This window comes from Astatotilapia calliptera, chromosome 13 (assembly GCF_964374335.1).
Source record: "Astatotilapia calliptera chromosome 13, fAstCal68.1, whole genome shotgun sequence".
Lineage (NCBI taxonomy): Eukaryota > Metazoa > Chordata > Actinopteri > Cichliformes > Cichlidae > Astatotilapia > Astatotilapia calliptera.
Genome location: NC_137434.1, coordinates 1,066,013 through 1,083,482, shown reverse-complemented (window position 1 = coordinate 1,083,482; position 17,470 = coordinate 1,066,013). Strand labels below are relative to the sequence as shown.

Sequence of the window (17,470 nt, the reverse complement as noted above, 5' to 3'; positions counted from 1 at the left end):
TGCACAAACTGTTTCCTGTCAGTAAATCCTTTTTCACTCAGCCCCCGATCCCATACTGCTCCAGTTTATTAATAACATGTCGTGATTGATTGCATCAAATGCCTTCTAGTTATCGAGGAATAATCCGGCTGCATACTGTTTCTGATCTATAGCATTTATGATCTCCTCGATTTATTCGATTAACGGCAGTGATGATGTTTTGATCTGAGGCCACACTGACTGTCAGAGTCAGTTCTGTTTCTCTGAGATTAGATATTAGCTGTCACTGTCCCATATCCTCCACTGCAGATGATGAATGTAGAACCACAGCGGCCTGTAAAAGTTAGCAGTGAACTCACCAACAAGGAGACATTACTTGGCTTCAAAAGGCGTCATTCAGCATTTCATACAAAACCCTCACGCTGGTCTCAAATCTAAGAGGACCATTTATGCTCGAGTTCACAGTTCAAACCTGTACTGAGATGTCACGCGTGTCAGACATTTATCTGGGCTAAGACTCGGCTAAACTTCTGAACACAAACCCAAATTTTACATAAGCTCTCAAAAAACACACATCCAGCTGCTACACACATGTGACGTTGTTGTTAGTGGTTCATGTAACCGCTACACGGTCTGTACATGCGTTCCCACATGCACGCACAGCACACCTACACTCAGTAATGCAGCTGATCTTTACAGACGCATATTTGCAGGTGAATCTCACATTTTTAATAACGGATAAAGTTTATCTGTCAGGAAGATCAAAGTGACAGCAGGAGCTTCTAAATGCTTAACACTCTTTCCTCTGGATATATGTACGCATAGCAAAGTCAGCTCGTTATATGACGTTGGTGATGATGACGGTGAGAAGGACAATGACAACAAATGTTAAGAAACTGTCCCGATTAGGGGAAAGCATACCTGTTAAAGTGCTGTCTCTCTCTGTTTGTCTGTAGCCATCCGTGATGAATCTGGTCCTGGTTGTCCTCTGGTCTCTGGCGATGCCTTATGACCGTTTCAGATCCATGGCGTCCTGCCTGTCCACAGTTTGGGTGTGCGTCATCATTGTGTGCAAGATGTTGTACCAGCTCAGTGTTGTTGACCCTGACGACTACTCCCGTAACTGTACCATGGTGAGACTCTGCTTTACTGCAGGCGTGCAAAGCCAGTAGGAGAGAAGCGGCTGCATGGTTTGGTTAATACCTGAGACGAGCATGCGTTTGTGCTGAGCCTGTGTTTATGCAGTCAGTTCAAGGAACAAAAAAGAAAGTGGCCGGGGTCACAGACTGGGCTGAAAATGAGCTGAAAGTCTGGTTATGTTCCCAACTGTGACTTCCGGAACATCTCAGTAGTGTTTTATAAATCCGGTGAGATCAGAATAATAATTTTATTACTAATAATTTTAGAGAACTTCTTGTTGTTTGACTGCTCTTGTAGAATAATCATTATCAGCACTGGAGTGAGAAAGTGTTTGTGATCCATCTTTTCTTTTACAGCCTCTTGCAAATGAAACCAACCTGTTACCAGAGGAAATGAAAAACTCTTCCTTGTATAAGGAACCAGTGGATCCCGCCAAATGGTTTGGCATTAGGAAAGATGCTACAGCACTCGGATACAGCAAGGTATATTCATTTCACTTCAAATAATGCAGATGAATTAAACGTGTAGTATAAACACTAATAATGGCATTTAAGTCAAAGCCACTTGGCTCTGTGATGTGTTTGACAGCAGTGTGACCCGCGTAGCACTCTCAGAGTGAGGCCTTTGTTTCTCTTTGTTTAACTTGTACTGTCCAGCAGGATCATTGTACCTGCAGGGTGTCAGCAGCCCGGTGCACAGCTTCTGTGCACTTCTATCACTTACTTCATTAACACAGGTAGCTCAGAATCTAAGATGACTAATGCTTTGTGTTTCTCTGCACATGGTACATGTCAGCTGTTGCTCATAGACTCAGGCTTTAAAGGAGGAGTCACCCACTTCTCTGTGGATAAATCCTTCGCTGCACCTGCGTCCTAGTCCTCAAGTCCTCAGAGTTCCTGGCAATTTCTAACAAAAGACTTCAACCTTGTATTTAATATAAACATATGTGTGCTTCTTCAGAGAGAAACATTTGCATTTTCCCTTTGATAGATTTTGTTAGCGCCCTCATGTTTGAGCCACACATTTGTATTGCTGTCGGTAGAATCTTCATAATTAGTTTTTTACCAGTTTGTGCCTGAGAGTTGCACCTCTGCGTGCAGGCGAGTCCACCCTAGCTTAAAGCTTTACATATCACATTTGAGGTTTATTACAGTCAGCGGTGGCATGAATGCATTGTAGCAGATTGCATGCAGGTGGCTGTTTAATCAAAAGGAATTGCAGACACACGTACACACGTACAATTAGATGTTCTGTTTTACTCTGTGCATCTTACAGTGTACGTGGTTATCACCCAACTGTTATGAAATTTTGGTGAAAGCCTAATCTGATTGTTTCCTAATGCTTTTTTGCAGAACCATTTAATTGTGCTGATGTTGTTGGTTTTTGAGGCAACAGTGTATCGACACCAGGCTCACCATTACCGACAACTCCAGCGTTCCCCGCCCGTCATCCCGGCGCTCTTTCCTGGCGCCACAAGAGACACTTCAGACCAGGGCCTCATATCCTGCTTCAAGTATCTGCTTAACTACACTTTCTACAAATTTGGATTAGAGGTAGTTAAGAAAAGAATCTCTTACTGCACAAATGTGGGCTTTGGATCAGAGTATATCAGTGACAGCTGTGCATTTTGCAGGGAATCCTTTCTATTGTATACTGTAATATTTGTTTTATTTTATTCTAAAGAAGATAAGTTAAATATAGCGTTCCAGCGCATCAGTGTCGTTTTTAGTCTTAATTTTTAAATATCTGCTCTTTTTTAAAGATTTGCTTCCTGATGACTGTGAATGTGATTGGACAGAGGATGAATTTTTTAGTGATAATCCACGGCTGTTGGTTAGTAGCAATCTTAGTGAGGCGGAGGCGGGCAGCTATTGCAAGGATCTGGCCAAAATACTGTCTCTTCCTGTCCATCATCATGATCTACCAGTATCTGCTGTGTGTGGGCATACCGCCAGCTCTCTGCATAGGTGAGTTTTAAAAGCCTTCGATTTTAAAATAAATTAGATGTCAGAAATGTGTAATACATGAATAAAGTATATTCTTGCATATTTCCACACTAGATAAATATTAGTAATACAATATGTATGTTTTATTATGATAAATCTGTGGATGAAGATGCTCACGTTGCATCTTTTTGTTGCATCTTTGCCCATATCAAATCATCCAACTTATTTTGAGACGATGGAATCAGGAGTTGTAGACCTAACAGTCTCCACATGTGTGACTACTTCTCACATGTCTGAAAGAGAGCCCACACATGCCAAGAAGCAATCCACCCTGAACCAGCAGCGTTTAATAGAGAACCATGTCTTTGGAGATGCTCAATCTTTCTCCGATCGTTCTCTCAGGATTGCAGATTCACCCAGTGAACAAATCCAACAATACGTCCATGTCTTCTACAAAACCAAGCACTGTGTGCTCTATTCACTTCCCTTTAGCTCGTATCCCTGGATAACGACTTTGTGGTTTATATCAATGGATGCAGTGCCGTATCTTTACATTTATAACGGTAATTATTTAGGAAGCACTGTGCTGTTCTTGAAAACAAGACTGCATGATGATAAGCATCTTGAAGTAAGTTGATCTGGCACTATATAAAAAAAATGTAATTGTATATGTTAATAATGAATGTTAATAACAGTTCAGCCTCCAACCTAAAAGCCTAACAGAAAAGAGCTTTACTGGCCCATGTACAGTTTTATTACGCTGCAAAAAAGCTTTTATTTTGAAATATTTCAGTTTTATTAATATCTACTTAAGCCTTAAAATAAATTGGGTCTCATACACCCCATGTCCCCCTTTAGATGCAGCCCTGCTGGTTGCAGATATTGCTGGTTCTGTGCGCTTCCTCAGGTGGGGGCTCCCAGTTTGCACTGGAATTGTTTGCAGCAGAGTCTGACTTGGTGGGAAGGAGAATTAGCAGTCTTAGGGCAGGGGTGGGCAATCTCAGTCCACGAGGGCCGGTGTCCCTGCAGGTTTTAGATGTGTCCTTGAACCGACACAGCTGATTTAAACGGCTAAATTAGCTCCTCAACATGTCCTGAAGTTCTCCAGAGGCCTGGTAACGAACTAATCATGTGATTCAGGTGTGTTGACCCAAGATGAGATCTAATACCTGCAGGACACCGGCCCTCAAGGCCTGAGATTGCCCACCCCTGCCTTAGGACCATGGTCCTCAGACTGGGAGGTGCATCATCCATGATGCAGACACTGTAGCAGTCCAGTCCAAACAGAGCTGAGTATAAAACCAGGCTGATCTTTGTCCCTACACTCACCTATGGTCATGAGCTCTGGGTAATGACTACATTAATGAGACTGTGTATACAGGCTTTGGAAATTATATCTCTCTCAAGGGTGGATGGGCTCAGTCTTAGAGGTAGGGTGAATCATTCGGGAGGGTACTTAAAGTAGAGTCACTACTCCTCCACATGGAAAGGTTGTGGTGGTTCCTTCATCTGATTGGGATGGTTTCTGGGAGCCTCCTGGATGTAGTTTTCCAGGAATGTCCTACCAGGAGCAACCCCCCCCCAAACAAAAACCCAGGACACACTGGAGAGATTATATCACCTGGCTGACCTGAGAGCACATTGGTGTTCCCGCTGATGGGGGGCGGTCTGGGCTTTTCTGCTGTACAGCCCGGATGAACAGTAGTGGATGGATGTGCTGTTTGTCTGAATTAGCTGAGGCCGCTCGTATTTCAGCTAGTAGTTTTATAGATGTGTGGAATGTCTGAGAAATGCAGGCGTGTGCGGACTGTCTCCATTTCACTTGTTTTATTTAAATTATGGCCGATTACAAAAGGTCGGTCTTATGTGTCAGTCGGGCACTTTTCAGAGAGGATGTTTACACATGTTTCTATAAATACTATTGTATGTCTCTGCTTTTGTGTGTGCTTGTTGTAGACTACCCATGGAGATGGAAGAGTCCAGTGTTGATGAACTCAGCTCTCATTAAATGGATCTATCTGCCTGATTTTTATACTGTTCCAAACTCCAGAAATCTCATAGGTTAGTCTGTGTGCTTGGTCACTCCATCCATGAGTGAACAAAGCAAACCTTTGTGTCACTGCCACTCCCACAGTGTGGAGTGTGCATATTCTAATGGAGTGCACTTCAGAGTTTGTATGGATTATTATTGGAAATTGTCACAAAAGAGCAGTTTTTATTACACTAAAAGGCATATTTGTGCTGGTTATGTTTGTCGTCTCACAGTTGTTCCAATAACTTCTGCATATTGTTAATGTTTATGACACTATTTACACAATTGTGTGTTAATATAATAATATATGTAGACAAATTCTGCTCTTTATAGTATAAAATCCAGAGCGCTCAGTAGAACAAGTACATTTGACTGTAATGTGTAGTCAGAGTTCACAGTTAACATATTGTCATGTTGTAGTCAAAGGAGCTTGCAAAGAAAAGCGTCTGGACTTCTTTAAGTTGCTTGAAGACGTTTCACCTCTCATCAGAGAAGCTTCTTCAGTTCTAAGGTCAAATGGTGGAGAGTCCCAGATATAAACCTAGTGGGAGTTTCCCCCCACAGAGGGACGAAAGGATAAAGGACACACTTTCGAGGATGCCAATGTTCACATTTTGGACAGAGAGGACAGATGATTTGAAAGAGGAGTGAAAGAAGCATCTATGTCCACTGTGAGCGACCATCTTTGAACAGAGGCGGGGTTTACGACACCAACTCTCTGCCATCTATAATCCAGTTTTGAGATCCCTTCCCAGACGCCTTAACGCCCACTCACATCCTGGGCCATCTGACCTCAGGAATTCGCATGATAAGGTGGGGCCAGGTTTCACAATGAACACCCGAAACTCTGGCTGATTGGGACCCACACCCAGTTTCCCACCTTGGCTCAGGCGATTAGAGGATCATCAGGGGGTCCTTTTGTCCCTCTGTGGGGGGAAACTCCCACTGGGTTTATATCTGGGACTCTCCACCATTTGACCTTAGAACTGAAGAAGCTTCTCGGATGAGAGGTGAAACGTCTTCAAGCAACTTAAAGAAGTCCAGACGCTTTTCTTTGCAAGCTCCTTGGACTTCACAGACGTTGTCATAAGAATTCAGTGCTGTAGGTGAAAATCATTGCGTTATGTTGTGTGCGCCCACAGCGGACTTTGTGCTGCTGATGTGTGCATCTCAGCAGTGGAAGGTGTTTGAGTGTGAGCACGTGGAGGAGTGGATGGTTCTCGCAGGAGAGAACACAGATGAACCAGAACCAATGGAAGGTCGATTGTTTAACCCTGCACCTAATTTCATGAATTGCAGGTAAATATCATAAAGTCTATACGTCTATATTTTCAGTCATTTCAAATTTAACCTGCTTTGGGTGATTGGAGTGATGACACAAACAGCTTGACAGCGTGGGAAAGTGGGAGTGATAAAGCTTAGATTTAGCTGTCAGCTCCCAGCAGTGGACAGATGTGAGGCCATAGAGCGTGCTTATTGAACTCTAAGCTTCATTTATGCAAACACTGTTTCAGGGAAATAGCCACATGGAGCTGAGTTCATATTGTAGATACTGTATAGAAACAACAGAAATCCCAGTGAAATCACTTATTTGTGCAATTTAAAGCCAATGAGATCAATGATCAATATTGAGATAGTATTGGAGAAAATGGAGCCCCCTTGTGGGCTCAGGTGGTAGAGCAGGTCATCCACTAACTGGAAAGTTGGTGGTTCAATCCCTGGCTGCGCCTGTCTGCATGCCAGATATCCTTCAGCAAGATGCAACCGCAGGCTGCTCTTCGATGCATCCATCACAGTATGAATGTGTGTGAATGAGGCATGATGCATGAAGCCCTTTAAGTTAGTTAGTTAGTAGAAAGTTACAAGATGAGAAGCAGTCCATTCACCCTTAGAACAGAAATTCTGCTGAGGCTGTGACCTGTAGAGGGTCAGCCCAGTACCACAGCAAACTGTGTGACAGTGCAGCCACAGTTTTGTTAGTTAGGAGCAAATTAGAAAAAAAGGGGATATTCTTGGAAAACGAAAAGGTAAAGTTTTTATTTATTTCCTTCCACATTTTCCCATATTTGCAAAATACTATTATTATTATCCGTTCATCCACCCGTTCTCTTTCGCGTATGCTTATTGGGGGGGCAGCTAGCCTATACCAGCCATCGTATGGTGAGAGTGGAAATTGTGGACTTGACGTATGTAACAGTATGAATAACTTTGCTTTTGACATTTTGTGATGAAAGCTTTAATGTGATGTTGTAAAAGGACACTTAATCCTTACTTTAACTCTCTGACAGATGGCCTCACACATTACCTTCATGATTTTCTAGCACATGGAAGAAGTGGTTGTAAGACTGTGCACTGCAGCCTGACCTGCCTGTTCTCGATCTAAATCTAAAGAAAAAATGGATTTTACTCATAGTTTGTCTTGCTCTCCTTCTCCATCTCACTACAGGAGCAGCTCTGTCATTCAAATATGTATTTTATGATTTGTTTTCTCTTTTTCCTCTTGTAGGAGTTACCTGGACATGGCGAAGGTTTTGGTGTTTCGCCACTTCTTCTGGTTTGTGTTGTCGGTGGTCTTTATCACAGGGTCGACTCGCATATCTGTGTTTGGACTGGGCTACCTGCTTGCTTGCTTCTTTTTTCTGTTGTTTGGAACGCAGCTATTGGGCAAACCATCCAGAACTCGCCTCAACCTGTGGGACTGTCTCATCATCTATAATGTGGCAGTCATCATATCTAAAAATCTCTTATCTGTAAGTATAACATCTATAGTTTGGTGATGAAATATATTTTACGTTTACATCCACAACTAAGCAACAATGTGTTGTCCTGCTTCACGTATGTTGATGATATCACAAGGCTAACCTTGTTTGACCTTGTTTGAAAAATAATTTACTCTTACCAAAAAACATTAAAAAAAATAAGCAAACTGTCGATGTGATGTCCAGGGACCGCCTGGCTCCTCCCCCACCACATGGCAGTGGTTTGCTGTAAAAATCAGCTGCTAAAGCAGGGGTGGGCAATCCCAGTCCACGAGGGCCGGTGCCCTGCAGGTTTTAGATCTCACCTTGGGTCAACACACCTGAATCACATGATTAGTTCATTACCAGGCCTCTGGAGAACTTCAGGACATGTTGAGGAGCTAATTTAGCCATTTAAATCAGCTGTGTTGGTTCGAGGACACATCTAAAGCCTGCAGGACACCGGCCCTCGTGGACTGAGATTTCCCCCCCCCCGTGCTAAAGCCTCAGTCACACAAGGACAGACGATGGTCAGTGACATCGACTGCTAGGGGAAAATGTGTATTCCTCAACCAGATGGCGAGTGGTTTCTGGAGGTTATTGAGGCGATTGAGGCTGAAATAGGTCCACAGTGCTAGGTGTGTTCCACCTCTTCAAACGCGTTTGCTTTTACTTTGAGTTCAGGTGCTCAGGTAGAACACAACCAGCCAGTTGACCAGTTCAAACACTTGCTCGTTGTTTAGGGAGTGTTTGCAGACAAATCAGCTTTGCCCATTAAACTGCTGTGACCAAGGCTTTGTGATCGCTTTCAGCCAGCGTACTCCAGTAACCACTCACCAACCGGTCGAGGAATACAGAGGTCGTCAGGGGGCGGGTACCTGGTTGCTAGGTCGATGTGATTAACACGGTCTGGTAAAGCAGGACTCACAAAGTGTTAGGTGTTGTCATTGAGAGTCCTGTGAAGCTGTCTCTCGTCAGTGCTGTCATTTCTTTATAGGAGCCTTTGAAAAAGCCAGAGGTTCTGTGTCCCACAGAGACGCCTCATCACTTTGTGATATCATGATATAAAGAAAAAGAACAAGTTTGGAATCTGTGTATACAAAACGTCACATATAGAAATACTGACTGTGCTTATGTGTGTTTGTGTGTTTCAGATCCTGGCATGTGTGTTTGTGTTTGAGATGCAGAAGGGCTTCTGCTGGGTCATCCAACTCTTCAGCTTGGTATGCACAGTCAAAGGATACTATGATCGTAAGTTTTTAAAAATACTTGAGCTGCCGTATCAGTTTCTACTCAGACTGAACGTTGTGCCTTCAATCTGTTTTGGGGTTTTTTGCCAAGTACAATATGAAATGAGTCTTGGTTGTACTTGGTATTTTAAAAAGCTTTAATTCTGATGGGGATTGATGTTCTGCAAAATTCACATTTACTTTCTTTGGATTTCTTGACAGCACAAGCAGTTAGTGACAAGACGTGCAGTCTCCCAGTAGAAGAAGCCGGAATAATGTGGGACAGTATTTGCTTCCTGTGCCTGCTGCTGCAGAGAAGGATCTTCCTCAGTTTCTACTTCCTTCATGTGACAACTGAACTGCAGGCTTCTGCCAAACAGGCCTCGAGGTACGACTCGGTGACATCGCTGACTGACATCACGCAAACGTGCATGAGATGTTTGTCCTGAATTTACCCAAAAGAAGTTTTGAAAATGCTTTAATTACTCACAAGTTATATTTATCGCGATGCCAAAGACACAACAAATCTAGACGATTCATATTTCACCTGACCACAGAAGCGCTGCAGATATTACCATTGTGGTTATTTGGTGCATTCACCGGCAATATTTGAAATCTAAAATGTTGCACGTGCTGACCGAAATATTTGGCACAAAGTGTGTGCGTGACCTGGCCTGAAGCAATGTGCACGGGTATCAGTGACACAGCGTCTGCCAAAAACACGTTTCATCACTTCACTGTCATAGTGCACTGTTAATGTGCTGTCACCGTGACAATCACCCTGTCCGCTGCTCAGTAATACTCATTTCATATTTAACATTTTGAAAAAAGGCTGTGGCCATAACCAGCTGGGACAGCAGGTGGCAGCTATACTGACACCTGTATTTACACGCACACACTTTTGTTCACAAACATGAAACGACCTGGTTCCTGGCTGTAAACTGCTGATGGCACTAACTGACCTTTTCCTCTCAGGGGTTTCGAGCTCTTTAGAGCCAGTATTGTGAAGAACATCAAGTTCCACCAACAAGCTGAGAAGAAATCGCTGTCGCAACTCAAGAGATCGTAAGTGCTCACAGCAATGGAAAAATATATCGCAAATTCTAAGAAACCCTGAAAATGAGAGTGTTCAGAAACAAAGCATCACAGAAATGAAGTCCGTGTCCTTCTCTTCTTTTGTCCTCAGGATGCAGAGAATTCGATCCAAGCAGCAGAAGTACAAATATGGACACAAAATAAGTGAAAGCGCCAAAGAAAGCCCGGCTGTCGGTGCGGCTCTTTTTACTGCCGTGTGTTTCCTGTCACTGCCAGAAGTTTAATCAGTGTCATCTGAAATCAATTACATACGTTAGATACAGCTTCTTTTCTTTCTACAACACTTTCTGTTATTTGTGCTTTGTAAAAATGTTTATTTGCAGAAGCATATTTGCTGTCTCCTCATCCTCTTTCCTGCCTCGGTGTCCTGATTTCCCTTCATTGTATTCCTTCCTGTTCCGTACATTTTTCTTCACTTCTGTTAGTCAATAAAACTTCTCTGTGCTGCACGTGAGTTAGCTTCACATTACACCCTTAACATTTACTCTTCTTTTGTATTTCTGTTCTTCCTTCTGTGTCGTTTTAGGACCACTTGTATTAGGAAGATTGTTTCCCCCAAAAAAGATTAAAACACTTGCCAGACTTCTCCTAGTACAACTGCTAGTGCAACTCTAAGCTTCGCATCCCCGCAGTGAGTCTGTCCTGAAAGCTCTTTGAACTTCTGTTTTCATTCCAGATGATCCAGAGATGCAGACAGGAAAAAAGAGGTCCAGGAAGAAGCTGTGGTACCAGCCGTGGTTGGACCATGCTGCAGGTAGCCTGGATGGAGACGATACTGATATGTGGAAAACCATACAAATAACCCAAACCCAAGAGCTCTGTCTGTCTAAACAACAGACAGAGCTCCAGGCTTGGCTACAAGATCTGTAGCCAAGCCTGTAGTCTTAGTAGTAGAACAGTCTCTGTATGCAGTCTTGAATATAGAGTGTTGATCTGTGGAACCAGCAGCCCAATACAGGAAGTCTGCAAAGGCTTCTGGATGTCTTACAGAAACCCTGAATAGCCTCGCAGGCCGGTCCTCCCAACCACGTCCGTCATGGTAGCTCCTCTCTAGATCTGTGCTCCTGAAATACGACTGGGTTTATTTTAACTGGAAAACTAAGCCTAGAATGGTCTGTTACTTTAGAAGGCTGGAGTGACCTGTGATGTAGATTAATACTCAGACTTTTACCTTTACTGTTTCTGTAAAATAGTAAAGAGAAAAGGGAACGTCCACAATTTAGACTTCTTTGATGATGTTTTATTGAAGCAGTTTAGCAGCCTGACTGTAGATGTCCAGAGCCAGATCTTCATTTGACGTCTTCTGCTCATCACAGGAACTAGAGAAAAAAAAACCAATGGCAAATGTTCCCGAGCACCATTTTTATACTCTGCCCTTGTGCATCCCCCTCTCTCCTTCTCTCTGGATATCCAATCACCATTGTTGAGATGCAGTCACCTGGTGTCCAGACACACCTCATTTCTCTCCTTATCCCTCTCTGCCTCTCTGAGTACTCTTACGCCCTCTCCTCCATTCAGAGATGGTCTTTCCCTTTTCACGTAAATGGCCTCCTTGACTCCCCATCTCTGAATCGAGGAGGGGGTGAGGGTTAGTGTCTTACATTGCTGTGATTGCAGCCATTCCCCAACTCTCTGTGAATGCGACTCATCACCACTGATCATGAAACTGACCTGACGGCCCATTGATAGTCAGTGATGCTAGTTTCAGTCATTGTGCAAATGTGCTGAGATTTCCTCACCTGGATGACTGAGCTTGCATAACTGACACTTTGTGTTTCATTCAGTTCTTGCAGTGTCACAGTTAGATTTATTAGTAGCTATTTCTCACATGAACATCTATTTCAAACATTGTCCTCACAAATTAGCCCATGTGTCAGTTACATACATATATAGAACCAATATATTCTGTGTCTCTGTGTGTAACTGTTTTCACTCACAAAAAAGAACACAAATAATCAGCTCCGGTAGGGTCGAACTTTGTGACATCTAACATGCACAAACATACATACTCTGAATGCACTGGGAACAACTTGGGCTTCAGTATCTTGCCCAAGGATGCTTTGGTATGGAGACTAGAGCAGCTAGGGGTCAAACTACTTTCAAACGTTCCAGTTAGCAGGTGATCCGCCCTACCTCATGAGCAACATCCACCTCAGTCCACTCATCCATCGATGAAAACCCCTGTGTACAGACTACAAAGCAGGGAGATACAAGTATATCCACCTTTGCTCACCACATCTTGTTGAAGGCAGTTCTGGAGGGAACAGGGGGTGGCTGTGGTCATCAGCTGAGTTACTACAGTAACAACCTGTATCTATGAAGAAGGCAAAGTTAGTCTTTGTCATTTTTGGATGATGCAGTCCTGCTTGTGTCTATGAGCAGTGATGATTTTGGTTTGAACGATGCATTCAAGAACTATAAAATGAGCCGTGTTTGCTCAGAACGGACCATCGTAAATGCTACATGACCAGATTTTCTTTTGGTGCTATGATACAGACCGAGATTCAGATTTAGATTCATTACTTGTCATTGTAGAAAGATACAGTAACATTTTGTGTGCTTACTCAACCACTGGCGAGGTATAAAAGCAGCTTTTTCAAAAAAAGACCCCAAAATAGTAACAATGAAAAGAACTCTAAAAAGTAGCATTAAAGGCAACAATAGCAACATATACAAATGATTGTTATGGCAGCATTAGAGACTTATTTGAGTTATTTACATGACAGTATGTTTTCCTACTTACAGTGCTACACTCAGGAGACTATTACCTGTTTGAATCTGACAGCGAGGATGAAGATGAGCTACAGTCTGAAGAACAGAAGCCTCAGAAACAGACTGCCTGTCAGGTGCTCACACACACAATTTATTCACACAAACAAAAGCGCAAAGTTTTGTGTTGTATGATGTATGCTGTTGCTAAAATGAGATGTCTCTCCCAGTTGGCGTATCAGGCATGGGTGACTAGTGTGAAAACAGCTCTGAGAGAACGGCAGAATCGACAGGGTCGACTGAAGAGAACTGAGGGAGACGAAAGAGCTGATTCACACGAGGCTCTGTCAGTAAAAGGTTGGATTTACTTACATCGATTTCTGATAAGATATTGGATCACACGGCATCCCTGGAGTCAAACAGGAAAATCTGTCATTTATAAATCTGTGAGAATAACATGTGAACTAGTAAATGACTGACTGCTCTCAGCCTCTTAATGTCCTTTGGCAGTAAAACTGTAAACAGCTTTGCACAACTGTTACAAGTATTTATGTGTGTAAAAGCTAAAATGATTGTGATTTAATCCATTCAGACAATTTTACGATGTGACAACGATCAGTTAGAAAACTGAAGCAATTTGTCTACAAACCCTCCAAATTTCACCCCAACAAAGGGTCTTGTTACATAGTTACAAGTCAAGTCCAGTTAAGTCTTTAGTCCAAAATGCAGTGACTAAAGGATGTAGTTCTTGATTGTAGTGTGAATGCTTAAAGCTGCAAGACAAACTTTTAAACTTTGTCTACCTAACGGATTGCAAAATGAAATAAACTGTATTGCTAAATACAAAAAATAGTAGCAAAACCATAGAGTAAAGAACATGGACACGTTGGGGTGAAATAATCATTTGATCCCCTCCTAAATTTGTATGTTTGCTCACTTACAAAGAATCTGTTGCCACCTTTAAGAAAGGGCACTGGACCATGTGCTCCAACAGCAACATTCAAGTCACTACTCCAGGTGGAGCAGTTTAAGGATCTCAGGGTCTTGATCACGCGTACGCTCTGTCAGTGGTTATGCTGATGCTCCAGTCAAGTCTGTCCCGTATTTAGCAAGTGAAAATAAAATAAAATAAACCGTAATAAACCATTACGGCAAGGCTGGGATGGTCCATTTGGTAAAGTAAATCCGTTGGGCATCTTTCTTCGCCTTTAGACAATAATTCTGATGCAAAAGAGCCAAACGGGACAGGCAGAAAAAAAGACTACAAAAAATGCATATAACAATTAGTATAGCTGTGGTTTTGTGGAATATATTGACCCATTAAAGATGCAATTATATATATATATATATATATATATATATATATATATATATATATATATATATATATATAAAAAAACACCCAGCACGCCCCTGCGGGCGGTTTATCCTTCAAGCTCGGGTCCTCTACCAGAGGCCTGGGAGCTTGAGGGTCCTGCGCAGTATCTTAGCTGTTCCCAGGACTGCGCTCTTCTGGACAGAGATCTCCGATGTTATTCCCGGGATCTGCTGGAGCCACTCGCCTAGCTTGGGAGTCACCGCACCTAGTGCTCCGATTACCACGGGGACCACCGTTACCTTCACCCTCCACATCCTCTCGAGCTCTTCTCTGAGCCCTTGGTATTTCTCCAGCTTCTCGTGTTCCTTCTTCCTGATGTTGCTGTCATTCGGAACCGCTACATCGATCACTACGGCCGTCTTCTTCTGTTTGTCTACCACCACTATGTCCGGTTGGTTAGCCACCACCATTTTGTCCGTCTGTATCTGGAAGTCCCACAGGATCTTAGCTCGGTCATTCTCCACCACCCTTGGGGGCATCTCCCATTTTGACCTCGGGACTTCCAGGTTATACTCGGCACAGATGTTCCTGTACACTATGCCGGCCACTTGGTTATGGCGTTCCATGTATGCCTTGCCTGCTAGCATCTTGCACCCTGCTGTTATGTGCTGGATTGTCTCTGGGGCATCTTTACACAGCCTGCACCTGGGGTCTTGCCTGGTGTGATAGACCCCAGCCTCTATGGATCTTGTACTCAGAGCTTGTTCTTGTGCTGCCATGATTAGTGCCTCTGTGCTGTCTTTCAGTCCAGCTTTGTCCAGCCACTGGTAGGATTTCTGGATATCAGCCACCTCCTCTATCTGCCCGTGGTACATACCGTGCAGGGGCCTGTCCTTCCATGATGGTTCCTCGTCTCCCTCCTCTTTCTTGGGTTTCTGCTGCCTGAGGTATTCACTGAGCACTCGGTCAGTTGGGGCCATCTTCCCAATGTATTCTTGGATGTTCGTTGTCTCATCCTGGACTGTGGTGCTGACACTCACCAGTCCCCGGCCCCCTTCCTTCCGCTTAGCGTACAGCCTCAGGGTGCTGGACTTGGGGTGAAACCCTCCATGCATGGTAAGGAGCTTTCTTGTCTTTATGTCAGTGGCTTCTATCTCCTCCTTTGGCCAGCCTATTACCCCAGCAGGGTACCTGATCACGGGCAGGGCGTACGTGTTGATGGCCCGGATCTTGTTCTTACCATTCAGCTGACTCCTCAGGACTTGCCTGACCCTCTGCAGGTACTTGGTGGTTGCAGCTTTTCTAGCGGCCTCTTCATGGTTCCCATTCGCCTGCGGGATCCCCAAGTACTTGTAACGGTCCTCTATGTCTGCAATGTTGCCTTCTGGTAGTTCAATCCCCTCAGTTCTGACTACCTACCTTCTACCAAGGAGATGCTCTGTCCCCACTGCTGTTCTGCATATATATATATATATATATATATATATATATATATATATATATATATATATATATAAATTTAAAAAAAAAAAGAAAACAAGTGAAAGTTGCTATAGGCCCCTTGGAGGTATGTTTTACTTTTGTTTATATATTTAATGAGTCATTACAAAAAAAAAAAAAAAAAAATTTCAATTAAGCTAAAGTGGACTAATTAACAGGCTGAGTGTGAAAAGCAATTCCAGCTCATTTGAAATGACCGAGCTCTTTACTTTCTCCCTGGGAGAGCCCAGCCTTCTTCACAGAATCGTTTCCTCTTTCAGTCACTACATTTGGTGCCACAGGTGAAGGCATGGATGAAGGTGGATTGCTAAATCAACGGGGAAAAGAAAGAGGGAAAGAAAAACAGCGGGGAAGAGGGACGGGGATAAAGGGCAAAAACCAAAAACCAACAAAATAAGCAGACAAAAAAATGCATATATCAATCACCTGGGTCACCTGCTGAGAAAGAAAAAAGAAAACAAGCAGAAGAGAACAAGAGTAATAGAATAAACAACATCACAATGATATATGGGAATATGACAGTAAATACTAAATATTAAACATTATTGTGCAGCACATAAGATCAACAGAACACAGTGTGCTTTGAGGTAGGAGCCAAAAAGGGTGTAGTTTGTGGGTGTGATCACCCGTGTGTACACCTGTGAGCATGGACGCGCTTGTTTTTTGTTTTTTAAAAGGTTCCTTCATGTAATAATCTGCTAGAGGGTGTGGGGGGGGCCACAGCCCCGTCCTCCAGGGCATGAAGCAGGTATGGAGGAGATCAAAACTCCAGACATCCAGAGGCCCCCAGAACACAAGAGACCATGGAAGACCAACAGAGGGGCAGCTGCGCCACTGTCCCGGAAAGAGCTGAGGAGAGTCCCAGATGAGGGCTCACTCAGCAGCCGCGGAGCAGAAGCCAGGGGGAGTTGCAGTGACGCGCCCGTGAGCTCCGCCGGCAGCCAGCCGTGCCTGAGTGACCGAGCCCCAGGCTGAGAGGCCGGGGGCACCCCACCTCCGAAGTGGCCCGAGCGAGCCCCAGGCTCCAGGCCCCGATAAGCGGCCGCCAAGGAGTGAGCCGGTGTGTACCTGGACGCCCATCCCCGGACACAAAGAACCACCAACGCACCGATGTCTGAGGGAGTCCGCCACTGGCAGGGGAAGTGGTGGTGGGGGGAGATAGGCCTCCAAACCTTGGAGGGCCTGAGATGTCCCCAGAGAGGTGGCGTCTGATACCCAACCTGACATATAGACACAAACATACAGGCACACACAGATACAAACATCCATTCCCACCCTCATGCTCTCATATGCACTTACTCCACACTCAACCAACGTGGAGACAGACATAAAGAGCCCCCCCCGAGGCCCGGCCAGGGCTCCAGCCCAGAGACAGAGTGCCCCCAGAACCTCACGCCCATCCCGGACCCACCCAGGGGCAGCCAGGCTACCAGGTCAGTAACCCACGTCCGTCAGCACAGACCCTCCCCTAGCCCCGCTGCACGCAGCCACGAGGAAACAGTCACCTGAGAGCCAACAGAGCCCTTAATAGGCCATGATCGATACCCCGGGTTGAGCCCCCCAAGGAAGATGCCTCCGGGGAACCCCCCGACGCCCTAAGTCTGTCCCTACCCCCACACCAATCACAACAGTGAAGGCGGGACCAAACTATGACCCCCCACCCCCACTAGGTGATGGAGCTGATCAAAGGAGCCCAGAGCAATTGATCTGATGTGGTGGCAGAGGCTGTGTCAAGACTAATGTAATCTAATAGATAATTTCTATATTGGTTAGAATTAAGATTG

General features: G+C 44.2%; 2 protein-coding genes across 4 annotated transcripts in view; one reads left to right on the top strand and one right to left on the bottom strand.

The window, feature by feature from the left end:
- The window catches only part of tk2 (thymidine kinase 2), a 300,481-nt gene that overhangs the window by 65,604 nt on the left and 217,407 nt on the right, over positions 1–17,470 (bottom strand). The window lies entirely within an intron of this gene.
- piezo1 (piezo type mechanosensitive ion channel component 1 (Er blood group)) overlaps positions 1–17,470 on the top strand; it is an 88,162-nt gene that overhangs the window by 45,331 nt on the left and 25,361 nt on the right. For all 3 annotated transcript variants that reach the window (XM_026191121.2, XM_026191119.2, XM_026191118.2), the window contains exons 19-32: positions 936–1,112; positions 1,476–1,601; positions 2,472–2,672; positions 2,882–3,086; positions 5,022–5,126; positions 6,240–6,396; positions 7,604–7,847; positions 8,990–9,086; positions 9,287–9,452; positions 10,040–10,129; positions 10,251–10,333; positions 10,836–10,913; positions 12,905–13,005; positions 13,099–13,225. In XM_026191121.2, coding sequence (XP_026046906.2) covers positions 936–1,112; positions 1,476–1,601; positions 2,472–2,672; positions 2,882–3,086; positions 5,022–5,126; positions 6,240–6,396; positions 7,604–7,847; positions 8,990–9,086; positions 9,287–9,452; positions 10,040–10,129; positions 10,251–10,333; positions 10,836–10,913; positions 12,905–13,005; positions 13,099–13,225 — 1,957 coding nt within the window. The remainder of the gene's footprint in view (positions 1–935; positions 1,113–1,475; positions 1,602–2,471; positions 2,673–2,881; positions 3,087–5,021; positions 5,127–6,239; positions 6,397–7,603; positions 7,848–8,989; positions 9,087–9,286; positions 9,453–10,039; positions 10,130–10,250; positions 10,334–10,835; positions 10,914–12,904; positions 13,006–13,098; positions 13,226–17,470) is intronic.